The sequence below is a fragment of the Elephantulus edwardii genome, unplaced genomic scaffold (genome assembly GCF_000299155.1).
Source record: "Elephantulus edwardii isolate Elephantulus edwardi_28Jun2011 unplaced genomic scaffold, EleEdw1.0 scaffold00017, whole genome shotgun sequence".
NCBI lineage: Eukaryota > Metazoa > Chordata > Mammalia > Macroscelidea > Macroscelididae > Elephantulus > Elephantulus edwardii.
In genome coordinates, this window is record NW_006399767.1 from 24,739,148 (window position 1) to 24,751,336 (window position 12,189).

General features: G+C 50.2%; 1 protein-coding gene across 1 annotated transcript; it reads right to left on the reverse strand.

Annotated features, from left to right (window-relative positions):
* Nucleotides 1-465: 465 nt before the first annotated feature.
* On the reverse strand, nucleotides 466-10,038 carry MAPK13 (mitogen-activated protein kinase 13). The gene is made up of 12 exons (XM_006882040.1): nucleotides 9,885-10,038; nucleotides 9,019-9,148; nucleotides 7,620-7,678; nucleotides 4,441-4,549; nucleotides 3,808-3,837; nucleotides 2,800-2,847; nucleotides 2,560-2,674; nucleotides 2,369-2,440; nucleotides 1,457-1,536; nucleotides 1,168-1,246; nucleotides 887-1,063; nucleotides 466-611 (listed from the first exon to the last, which is right to left on the reverse strand). The coding sequence occupies exons 1-12, from the start codon at nucleotides 10,001-10,003 to the stop codon at nucleotides 529-531; spliced, it is 1,101 nt and encodes a 366-aa protein (XP_006882102.1). The 5' UTR covers nucleotides 10,004-10,038; the 3' UTR covers nucleotides 466-528.
* Nucleotides 10,039-12,189: the final 2,151 nt, after the last annotated feature.

Consider the following 12,189-nt stretch of genomic DNA (forward strand, 5'->3'; position numbering starts at 1 on the left):
GACACAGGGAAGGTGGCATGTGAACACACACACAGATTAGAGTGATACAGCTACAAGCCAAGGGGTGCAAAGGACTGATAGGAACGAGCAGAAACTAAGAGGATTCCCCTAGAGCTTTCAGAAGCAGCACAGCCCTGTTTGATACCTTGACTTTGAACTTCTAGCTTTCAGAATTGATAACACATTTCTGTTGTTGTAAGCCACCTAGTTTATGTTCATTTGCATGGCAGTCTTTAGAAACCAATATACCATCATTGTCACAGACCCCTGCTGGGACTCAGCTCACTCCCCCTCTCAGCGCCACGACAGCGCTGAAGCCAAGGACCCACGCGTGAGAGTCTCCCAAGGGGATGTTTAATGGTCAGAGCTGTTCTCCCAACCAACATCTTCGCATTCTGTGTCCAGCAGCCTGGCTCCTTCGTTAGGACCTTTTTCTTGGACAAACTCATTTCAGGAAAGGTCAGCTTCAGGAGTAACAATAAATACTGGTCCTAGAGGCAGCAGTGGCAGGTCCCTGGGCGCATGGAGTCACTGCAGCTTCAAGCCGCTCCGCCGCCGGGAGTCCTTGCGGGCAATGGGGCTGAAGTTCACAATCTCCCTGTAGATGTGCTCTGAGGAAGGCAGGGTGGGTGAAGGTGGGTAAGGGGCCTTGAGCCACCCTGTCCCACCTTCCTGAGGGCAAGAGAGCTTCTTAGACACATCGTGGAGCAGATAGTTTAGGAAAAAAAGGATGAGCAGGAGACAGTATCTTCTCAGAGAGAGAGAAGTGTACAGGTATCTCCAGGAAGTCAGTGGAGTGTGCTGAGATCAGCGATGAAAATAGACAAGGCAAAGGACAGCAAGCCTGAGACAGGGGCAAGCAGTGGGCCACGGCCCCAGCCCTTACGCTTCCATTCGTCCACTGTGAGTTTCTCGTGCTCTAAGGAGTCATCAAATGGCTGTTGGGCCTCTGTTTCCTCCTCAGGGTCCCGGAAGGGTTCAAAGAAGGGGTGGGCAAGGGCCTGCGAGGCTGTCAGGCGCTTGTCTACGTCCAGCTCCAGCATCTTCTCCAGCAGGTCTGTGGCTGCAGGGACAGAACAACGACATCCCCTCTCGTAAACCTGAGCACCCCAGGACAGCCTGCCCTCGAGGTGTCCGATGACCTGAGAGAACAGTCCCCCAGCTCACCCTGCGGGCTGGCACGTGGGAAGAGCTGAGAAAAATCCTTCTTGGGACTCTGTGGTAGGGACTGTATGTAGGATTTGGCCTGGAAGACAGAAAGCATCTTATAATCACCTGAATGTCAACCTTGAGAGCAGAGCTGAGGTTTCAGAAAAACTGGGTGGAAAGCTCAGGTCAGAATCAGAGGTGGGATGAAGGTGAGAGCACCTGCCAGGACCAAGGGTCACTGGGGGGGAAGGCACAGGTGACCCCTCCTGTTCAGACCCACCCTGCCATCCCCTCTTTTGCCCCTCACCGCTTTGTCCTTCAGCTTCTGCACAAACTCTGCCCCTGGCACGCCGGTCACTTTCAGGATCTGGGTCAGCTGGTCCAGGTCTGGTCAGTCAGTGGGTTAAGGTGACCCTGGCTCTCTACAGATGGATCTGGGCTTGCCCTTTCTATAGCCCCCAGGAATCTTGCTGTGGGGACAGTCTAGGTTCCATACCCCTCACCTAAACACCCCCATTCTATCAGGAGAAAAAGTTTGTCCTTCAACACAGTGTCTGGAAGCCTTTCCAGCCCACCAGGTAAGGGTCTTCCTGACACCTACTCCTGGTCCTAACATGCCACCCTTCCATCCATTATCCCACCTGGTTATCACCATCTGTCTCCTTCCTGACCCCTCACAGTGAGCTCCATGGGGCAGACCCTGCACCTTTTTATCTAGTGCCACACAAGCCAGCGCAAAAGGTGGTCAGTTAGTGAGCGTGGGAGGTCTGAACACGGCAGACCTCCTATAGCAGGTGGAACTACAGGTAACTTCTTGTTGTTACCTGCTGTGGAAACGGCCACAGCCCGGCACCATGCCCATGCTCAGCTGTGGATCAAACCATCGTAATCCACAAGGTTTTCACCAGGCCTTTCTTCCTGGTCTCTCTTATTCTATTCAGCATCTCAGCATTATGCAAGCCTCCGCAGATAGGCTGGTGTAGCCGTGTAAGAGGTGCACTGGCTGGGAATCCAACCTCAGGTTCCTGGAGGAAAGGTGAGAATGCTACCACTGACCTCCTTTAGGTTTCTTCATTTTTGCAGATCTTTATTTAAAAATTATTCTACAGAGAACATTGTCTTTTATGGGTGTTTTTTTTTTTAAAGAAAACATTTAAATGAAGTGTCTGTTGCATGTGTGAATCCCTGAATAAAGACTGGCCTTTCCACCAAAGGATACAGTCTTTTCCCTTGAATAGAGTCTTCCCGGTCAGCATCTCTGCCATGATACAGCCAACAGACCAGATGTCCACTGCAGAGGGAGGGTCATCTCAGTGTCTGATCAGAACCAGGGGACCAGCCAGCACACAGTAACCACGATGGCTGCAGGGAGGTTGCCCCAGCCCCAACCCCTGACAGATGACCACTGACCAGTTTGGTTGTAGTGCATCCAGCTGAGGATCACCTCAGGGGCCCGGTACCAGCGGGTTACCACGTAGCCAGTCATCTCGGCGTCTGCAGGCCTTGCCAGGCCAAAATCCAGGATCTATGGCTCAGGGGACACAGAGGAAGGAACTGACTGAGGGGAGGGGCTCCCAAGAACCTGCATAAGGCTCCCTTTGGAGAGATGCCCACCCTAAAACTGATAAGACCTTGCCTACGGCTACTCACCTTTAGTTCACAGTCTTCATTCACAGCTAGGTTGCCTGGCTTCAGGTCCTGGGACAAGAGGTGAGAGAGTGAGCTCAGGGCTGACAGGCAGAGCCAGGGTGCTCGTCCTGGCTGTGCCACTGCCCAGCTGGGTGACTTCAGCCGGGTCTCCTCCCCTCTCCAGACTTTAGGCTCCTCATCTGCCGAACAAGGGTGGGCCTAGGTGTCCTCTGGGAGCCCATCCGATTCCAAGATGCTCTTGATTCCCAGAGCTTGAGATACACAACCCAAGGCTTGCTTCCTTTGTGAGATTTCCTAATTAAGGTCCCCTAAGCTAAGGGAGTCGCAAACGACCCGACGGCACATAACAACAACAGCAACAAGCTAAGGCAGGAGTGTTCGGTGGGAGTGCAGGAATCGTGGCAAGCTTTTGGAGTCGACTGCTTTTCCGGGAATGTGTTTGACATGCAGGTTTACTCTGTCCCTGGAGTGAGGCTAGCCATCCTGGGCCTAGGGTTTGAACCAGGAGGCGGCCTTAAGTCCAAAATGCCCGAGGGCCTGTGGCCCTCCGGCCAGGTTCAAATTGTCTTCCTGTCAAACATTCTTCTAGGTGGTACAGCACTGGTCTGTGCATTGCTGTACAGAGGTAACTCGTGGTTGCTGTGATGCTGAAGCCTGTGACAGTGATGTGCCAATCGTGGTAACGGGTACCCTGGTGGACAGTGTTGGCTGGAGCTTCCCGACTAAATCAAGCCTGGAAGCAGGAGCGGCATCCACTTCCAAAATGGCTTGCCTCCAGAATCTCTATGTACAAACAGTGCTCAGGCTGTTCATTCATAGGGTCGCTATGAGTCGTCTACGACTCGACGGCATTAAACAACAACAACAACAAGCTAAGGCTGGGTTGGAAAACCCCATATTCCATGAGGATCATCCCTTCGTCCAACTTTAACCATGTCCTAACTGCTGGAGAACCCCTATTGGAATGGGACAGGGGTTCCAGGGGACAGCAACGGTGGCAGCACTTACCCTGTGGACGACACCAGCTGAGTGGATGTACTGCGTGGAGAGAAAGGGCGTGAGAGAGAGAAAGAGAGGTGTGAATCCTCTGCCCTGCTTCTGCACCACGCCCTTTAGGTTGGCTCAGAAGCCTGCTTTGCCCTTCAGGGTCTGTTGTTCTTGGTTTCCTCTCCAGTCTGTTCTGGCTCGCAGCCACCTTTTGTATAACAGACTAAAACCCAGGAAGCTCCCGCGCCATTTCTACATCTCTGATACATATATATGAGTCCATTATGGCGCCTCATGGGCTGACAGTTTCCCTACTTTTCAATGACCCTCCCAAGATGGACTGACACAGTGACTGGAACAAGGGCACGTCAGAGACACTGAGGATGGCTCAGGACAGGACAGCGTTTGGATGTGCTGTTCACAGGGCTGTTATGATTCGTAGTTGACTCAATGGCACTTAACAGGACAACAACTGTGTGATAAAGCAGTATATCTTTTTTTATAAAGTCTTTTTGTAGCAATCGGCCCTTTTGATTCTGTGTCCACAGTGAGTGAGCTCAAGTCTCACCATGTGCACTTCTAAGGAGCATTTTGGTTGGCCTTCCTGAACTCCCAGGATTCCCCCCAGATCCACCCAGAGCCTCCTCCACTCACCTTCAGACCCTTGAGCATCTGATATACCAGGTACTGAACCTTCTCCTCACTGAACTCCATGCCCATGATCTTCTGTAGATCTGTCTGCATGAAGGGCATCACCAGGTAGCTGGAAGGCACAAGGGGTTTTTGGAGCAGTCCCCAGCCCCACCCAACCCCAGGTCAGAGCTTAGAGAGGAGGTACTGGGCGGAATAGAACAAAGGCCTTAGACATGACCTCTGGCATGCAAGCCACAGGAGCCCCACCACAGCTAGCCAGCACTCTAGCCTGGCCTCCTGACCCTTAGCTCTCCGCCTCTGCGTGGTGGGCACCCCCATCGCAGTTGGCAGCCCTCAGAGTGAACTGGAGCACTCTCAGGAAAACAAAATGAAGTTATGTTCCCTCTCTTCAAAGGTGCCCTCTCCTGGCCCTTCTCCACGCCCCACAGAAAGCCAACAGCTGTGAGTTGGAAACATCTGTGATACTTCCTTCTGTTCCTATCCAAATGTTTTCTCTGCCCGTGAGTCAAGCCCAGCGGACATGGCTCCATAAGCAAACAAGATGTCTGTCCTTCCTAGAAGGAAACAATTACACCACTTCCAGAAAAGGCAGAGGAAGGAGGAGGGCTGGGCCATTGTGCCCTCTTGCAAAACAGAGAAATCAGCAAAACATAACTGTTACTCAAGGTAGAAACAGCAAAGTCCAGAGCAAAAGTAATAAAGGTTCTGAAATTATTTTATTTTTCCTTTAAAAAAAAAAGTATTTGGGGCTATCTCCACGAACCTATGACTTTTTGAAGGCTTTTCCTGCTAGGACCCTGCCCCGTCCACTGCCCTGGCTCTCTCTTCTCAACATATAACTTGCTACAGTCTGAATTGCCTCTTCTTGACCTTGCTTCTTTAAGCAACCACCCCTTTTCCAAAAAGTCTTTCCCTTACCACTTAACTTCTACAAAGAGCAGTCTGCATGTCTCGGCTCTACTTTCTTAACTTGCAAACCTGAGACCTGTTGCCATTGAGTCCATTCTGACTCAAGATGACCCCCTGTGCATTAGCACAGAACTTTCATGGGGTTTTCAGGACTAAATCCTATGTAACTAGATCACCTGGCCTTTCTATGGGGCTACTACTCAGTAGTGTTTAAGTGCCCACCTTTCAGGTAGTGAACGCCACTCACTCATTGATGTTGAGATAGAAGCAACTCAAGGTCATAGTCAAGAGCAAATAATTTGTGTCATTCAAGGCCTTTCCTGTCCCCCCTCCCCCCGCAACTGCTCAGATCTATGTCACTAAAAGGTAGAATCAAAGTCACACACACACACACCATTCTTCCTACTGGACCTTTCCCAAAGTTCTCTACCAATTCTCCTTTTCTCTTACCATGCTCTATACTACTTCCTGTGCCCAGTTCAAACTTTCCTAAGTTCCAGATTCATTTGCAGCGGCTGGTTAAATGCTTGGATCTTCACAGGCTCTTCAAAAGAGAGGTAACCAAAAGAGTTTGTATATTTCCCCAAGACCTTTTTTCCCCTCCCCCTTGTGGTCTCAGCAGGAGCCTGAGCAGCCTTACCCCTACGTCACATCATCTAGCTACTGCATCCCAGTGGGCACAGTGTTCTGTCCCAAGTGGGTCTCACGTTGGCTCTTGTGGTCCCTCAGCTCTATTTTAGATCAAGGTCTAGACCACTAACACCGGCCTTCAGACCCTCCCTCCTCCTCAGAGCAGCTCCTTGCTCCAACCTCCTTCTCCACAATGGAGTTGTTGGCTGTGGCTGCCTCATGGTGAGACCATGCACTATGAATCCTACCCTGTTCTGTGCCATCCCCATGATCAACTGCTGAGCAGAACACAGTGTGTTCACTGGCTGGTTTTCAGAAGTAAGAAGGGAGTCTTTTCTTCCTGTCCATTTTTCTGGAAGCTCTGCAGACACATGCTGTGAGTCACTGAAACACATAAACCTCCACTGAGGGACAGTTGGTCGCTGTGCATGAAATACACTGGCTGGGAATTGAACTTGGGTTCAATTCTGCATGGAAGGTGAGAATTCTGCTGCTGGAGAGCTGGAAAGGACCACATCACCTCCTTGCTCAAATCCTACACGGACTTAAAGCTGACTGCAGAATCAAGTTTTTGGACTCTTGATTTGATCAAATAAGTCACTGGGTCTCCAGGTATCCAGTGTATTTTTCAGTATTTCTCAGACCGTCCTTCAGCCTAAACTTCAACTCTGCCTTCTGGACTATGCTCAAACATCACTTCCTCTGTCCCCAGAAAGCTGCTCATATCTGCAGCACTGACCACACACTGTCATTATCCATTTAGAACCTGTTCACTGCACCCTCTTTGCATAGGGGCTGGGGCTTGGTCCTGGTCACTCTGAAATCCCAATGGTAAGCCCAACAACTGGCACCATAAGGAAGAATGCAATGCAAAAGTATTGCATGGGAGCAGAAGGCTGAGAATTGGCAGGGTGGAAATCATAGGGTCACACAGTTTGGTGGGTGGAGGGGGAGGTGGGTAAAGGATATGAGAAAGATCCAGAGAGGATCTAGATAGAGTAATGGTGGGCATAGTTCAATGGTGATTAATTTTAAAAAATATAAATGAGCGGGAATGATTTTATGAAACACAATGTGAATGAAGTATAGTGTGAAACACAATGTATATGAACTTGGTAAGCAAACCAGTATAAATAAATAAGAAAAAACAAGTATTGCATTCAGGTTTCGAGAAAGGCATGCTAGCAAAGGGGCTTTCAGCTGCACTAAAACAATTTTTTAAAAAATAACAAAAATGGGGGAAAAAACCCACTTCAAAATATTCCAAATTTTAGACCAGGCACTGCACTTACTGAACTGATGAGTTTAGCAACTAAATTTTTTGGTTCTGGGTACCCCTCAGCCAGAGTCTTTATGCTGGAAGCTCCAATGTCCAGACCCATATGTCAGCAACTGGCAAAGCAGAAGTGCAGACAGCCCCAGGTCAAGTAAGGACCCCAAAAAGAAGACCCTCCAACTTCTTCCCGTATACCTTCTCCCAAGACAGAAAGAAGTTCTCTAGAGAAAACCACACCTTTATAGACCAGAGACACATGGCAAGAAACCCTCCCATCAAGAGAAAATCTGAACCTTCTCTTAACTGGCTCCTGAGTGGCAAAGGAGACCTGCAGACGCCCCAGAACCCAATGCAGTGGACTCACAAGTCATGGAAGTTACTCAGGGAGGAGGCTGGAGTGAAGACATCAAGGAGCCCAATGACCTAGGGAAAAGGTCACTAGTGAGGACCAAACAGACCAATCCTCTATCCTCAGCCCTTCCCCAAGGTCCCATCCGGACAGAAGACCACACTCCCTTCTCTAACACGCCATTGTCCAGTAGGGGGCAAACCCCCAGCATTCTTGGGAAGGAATTTGCAATAAATAGTGATGAAGAATCACACTGGCTCCCATGTCTGGAGAGAGCTCTGGTGGCCCAGTGGTAAGGAACTGAATGGACAACTCAAAAGCATGCTGTTCAAATCCACCAGGAGAATGATGGATAACCTCTTCCTGCGTGATTTACAGTCTCTGAAAACCTGCTGGAGGGTCAGCTCTATGAGTCGGTTCTGACTCGATGGCACATTACAACAGCACCGGGCCAGGTTCAACTCAAGCAGGACTGCATGAGTGACAAAGGATGTAAATGAAAGCTGAGCAAGGAGCCTTCTAACCAAACACATTCTGTCCCAGACCCTTGGCCTCCAGCCACACCCACTCCTACCCACCAAAGGACGGGGCTAGTACCACTAACACACTCAGCCCTGGCTAGAGACCCAAGGGCAAATGTTTTCTAAAGGGGAAGCAGGCTAAAACATGCACAATGTTTTAAAATCGTGATTCTAATTGCTTGTCCTCCATTCTAGGTGTTGTGGGGCAAAGGTTGGTTGCCAGGCTCGGCACTGCATCACCTGTTTTCCCAGCCATTTTTATCACATGTTACAGAGTACTGGTTATGCTCTCAGGCCTGGAGCCAGGTTATCTTTGGTCAAATCCACTAACTAGCTGTATAACCTAGGAGCCTTTCTGTGCTCCAGTTTCTCCATCTGTAAAATGGGGATAAAATTACTTCTCTCATGTAGCATTGTGAGGAGTAAATCAGACAGTTTATGTGAATTTCTTAGAACATTACCTGGCACATGGTATGTGCTCAGTAGGTACCTACAATTATTTTTATTATTATTAGTTCATATGTGGAAACAACCATACTCAGAAGCCTAGTGCCAGCTCTTTCCCACAGAACAAATCACAAAGTTCCTCATTACAGTAGACACTCTGCTTACACTTTACAAAGTTCCTTTTGCTCCACTGCCTGGCTTTCACACCCTTTCTGGGGAAGTGAGTAGGGCAGGTCCTGACATCCCACTTTCATAAAGAGGTGAGTTAAGTCAGTTACTAGCAAGGGTTGGAGGGGCAGGGAAAAGATTCCAGGTTCCTGGTCCCAAGCTCTCTTCACCGTCTGGCTATTTCCATCACACATCAAGGGGCCTTCCCCAAAGCAACCTGTCTCCTTTCCATTACACACAGAAAGGCCTCCCCAAAAGCAACCCCATGCCCAGCCTACGTTCTCATGCTGCATGTGTTTCAGCAGCAGCAACTCCCGATAAGCCCGCTTGGCAAAGATCTCAGACTGGAAGGGCCGGCTCAGCTTCTTGATGGCTACCTTCTCCCCTGACCGTTTGTCGATGGCAGAGCTGTAGGGGCACAGACAGGTCAGTAGGCAGCACCCACTCCAGATTTGACTGGGCCCTCCCGGGTGGTTCTGGGGAGCCCAGGGGATCCTCCTTCTCCTCCTCCTCCTCCCTCACCCCCTCTGGGGACTAGGTGAGGGACATGAAGCTGATCTCATGGAGTGTGGGGGAAACACAATGCAAAGGGAAGTAGGCGTGACAGAAGAACACACACCAGTCGGACACATGTCAACGTGGATCAGGTCAGGTGCAAGGCAGGCACCTCAGACGCTTTATGCAAATAGCCAAGTTACTTCCTTCTCTTTGAGCCTCATTGTTTAACCCACACAGACCCATGCAGGACCTCACTGAGGAAAATGAGATGGCGCTAAGGCCGTGGTAAAGGCCACCTCTGACACACAGCCCAGGGTTTCAACCTCTTTTTCCACTCAGATGTCCAACCTCCTTCCTCCTCTCAACTCCAGGAAAAGTTCCTGGGAGGGCCTTCAAAACCCGCAGGGCACAGTGCCCTGGGGATTCTTGGTTAAGGTCATGGGCATGCAGCTCCAAGCGTCCAGCAGAAGGGGACACTGAGGGACCATCTAAAAGGGTTGAGGGTGCAGCGGCCCACGTCTGGGTTCAGGGGAAGCTCACGCCTCGTCCGGTCCCCCGAGTTCCCGCCCTCAGTCCCCCCCCGACGGGCTCGCGCCCCCGCCCCCGCGTCCCTCCAGTGGCCGCGCAGGCCCTGGGGGGGTCTCACCATACGGCTCCATAGGCCCCGCTGCCTATGTGCGTGGGGGACACGTAGGTCTTGGGCAGCTCCCAGGCGGTCTTGTTGACGTCCTGCTTGTAGAAGCCCTTTTTCCGGATGAAGCTCATCCCGGGCACCCAGTGTCGGAAGATCCAGCGCGGCGGCTGCGGTGGCGGCGCGCCGGGATCCCAGGACCCGGGTCCCCGCCCGCGGTCCCGCCGAGCCCGCCCCGCGCCTCCCGCTCCGCCCCCCACGGGGCGGGGACCCGGGGCCGCGACGCTCTCCACCTGCCGGCGCGCCCAGGTGCGCGGGGCGCAGCCGCTCCGGGCCTGTCCTGACAGCCGCGCGCCGGGAAGCCCCACGTTCCCGTGCAGGGCTGAGCGTGTGGCGCCGAGGAGGACGGGGCGCGAGGCGGCAGGTGCCTGGAACAGACTCCTGCAGACGCGGGAAGCTCCGAGGCCGAGTGCCAAAGTCGGGGCCGTGGGCTCCTGCGTGGGGAGAAGGTTCCAAACTCGCTCACAGCACTGACTCTACTCCAAAAAGAGCTTTCCACGGAACTGAGACACTCTTTCATATAAAAACAAGTCAAAACAAAACTTTTTAGCATGCACATTTTTTTTAAGAAATAAGCATGGGATTATTTCGTTTTAACAAAAGATATGTATAGGATGGGAAATTTTTAATATATTCAAAAGTGGACGTGCTTCCCACGCGTGAATGTGCACACGAATTCCCTGGGAATTTCTTGCAACTGTAGGTTCTGGTTCAGTAGGCCTGGATGGAGCTGTGAGTCGGCTCCTTGAACCAGCTCCCACGCTCAGAGGGCCTCTTGGGCCACGCTCTGAGTATGAACCCCATGACCCCTATCAGCTTTAACAATGACGTCAAGTCATGGACAGTTTTAACTACACGCCCATTTCCCAACCCCATTATTTTCAAACAAAGCCCAGGCATCATATGACATCCATAATTCTTTTCTGTATCCCTAAAAGATAAGGGTTACTTTAAAACATAACCACTTTTAAAAAAAAAAGCCACTTAAATACATTAACTCTTTCATTGCTATCCAGTCGGAACTGATTCACAGCTGACCCTGCAGTGGGTTTTCAGGAGGCTTTAAATCAAACAGGAGGAGATTATTGCCTGTGCATTAGCACTGCAACTTCTTAGGCCACCAGAGCGCCCTAAAAGGATTTTTTTTTAATTTTTTAACTTCTTTTTTTCAAGATTTATTTTATTTTGTGTGTGTACCGTCAAATCGGATCTGACTGGTACAGGAGGAGATTGCCCCTCCTTCTCCAGCAGAGCATCTGGTGGATTCGAACTGTGCACTTCTGGAGTTGCAGTGCAGCTTTTTTGCCACTAGGCCACCAGAGCGCCCTCCTAAAATTATTTTAACAATAATTCCATAATATCAAATAACCCGTCAAGGTTCTAACTTCTAGTTTTGAACACAGTTTTTGTCGGCTTTATAAAGTCCTGTTGTGTGCTGTCAGAACCGACCCATAGCTGACTCTCCAGTAGGTTTTCAGAGGGAGTAATAAATGGCACAGAAGGAAATTGCCCATCCTTCTCCCTAAGAGCAGCTATTGGATTTGAACTTATGCCTTTTAGACTGCAGCAAAGTTCTTGCCACTAAGCCACTAGGACGCTCTGCGTCCTTTGTCTGGTGGTTTGTACAGGCGGAAGAAAAGTCTGTGCACAAAATCACAAAGGCCCTGAAGAACAAGGGGAAGGGTTCTGGATGTCCTTGTCTAAGACCCCTCCCATCCTTCTGATGTTCAACCCATGACGGTCTGGAGATGGGGAAAGAAAGAGTAGGGACTAATTGCTTTACTTAGTCCAAGAAAGAGAGAAAGTCTTAAAGAAGGAAAGGAACCTGCTCATGGTCTTCAACAAACTAGAGATTTGCAGGCCCAATCCCAGCACCACAATCCATCTTGTGAAGAACAGTTTGGTGTTCCTTGATCAGGCACAACCTGGGAGAGTATTTTGGGGATGAAGAACAGCGACCCCACAAAAATGCTTAATAGGTATTGTGAGTACACAAAGGAACGTGTAAATGTATTTTTTAAAAAACCTAACAAGGGAGCCTAACACAGAAGCCATGGAAGCTTCATATATAAGTTATTAGATGGAGGGCTGGTGAAAGGGAGATACATGTAAAGGGAGGGGGTAGAAGTGGATGGGTATCCTGCTGGATGGTGAATCAGGAAATAAGTGGGTAAAGACGTGTGTGAGAAAGGCAGGGACAACACTGACACTAAAGTTAACTCCGCAATAAGGGATATACCTTTAACTTGCTGGTCTGTCT

Coding starts and splice junctions, on each gene's coding strand:
- MAPK13 (XM_006882040.1), bottom strand. CDS start 10,003: ATGAGCTTCATCCGGAAAAAGGGCTTCTACAAGCAGGACGTCAACAAG. Junction 2,441..2,559: donor GATGCACTACAACCAAACTG/GTCAGTGGTCAT, acceptor CTCCCTCTGCAG/TGGACATCTGGTCTGTTGGC. Junction 1,247..1,456: donor AGAAGCTGAAGGACAAAGCG/GTGAGGGGCAAA, acceptor TCTGTCTTCCAG/GCCAAATCCTACATACAGTC.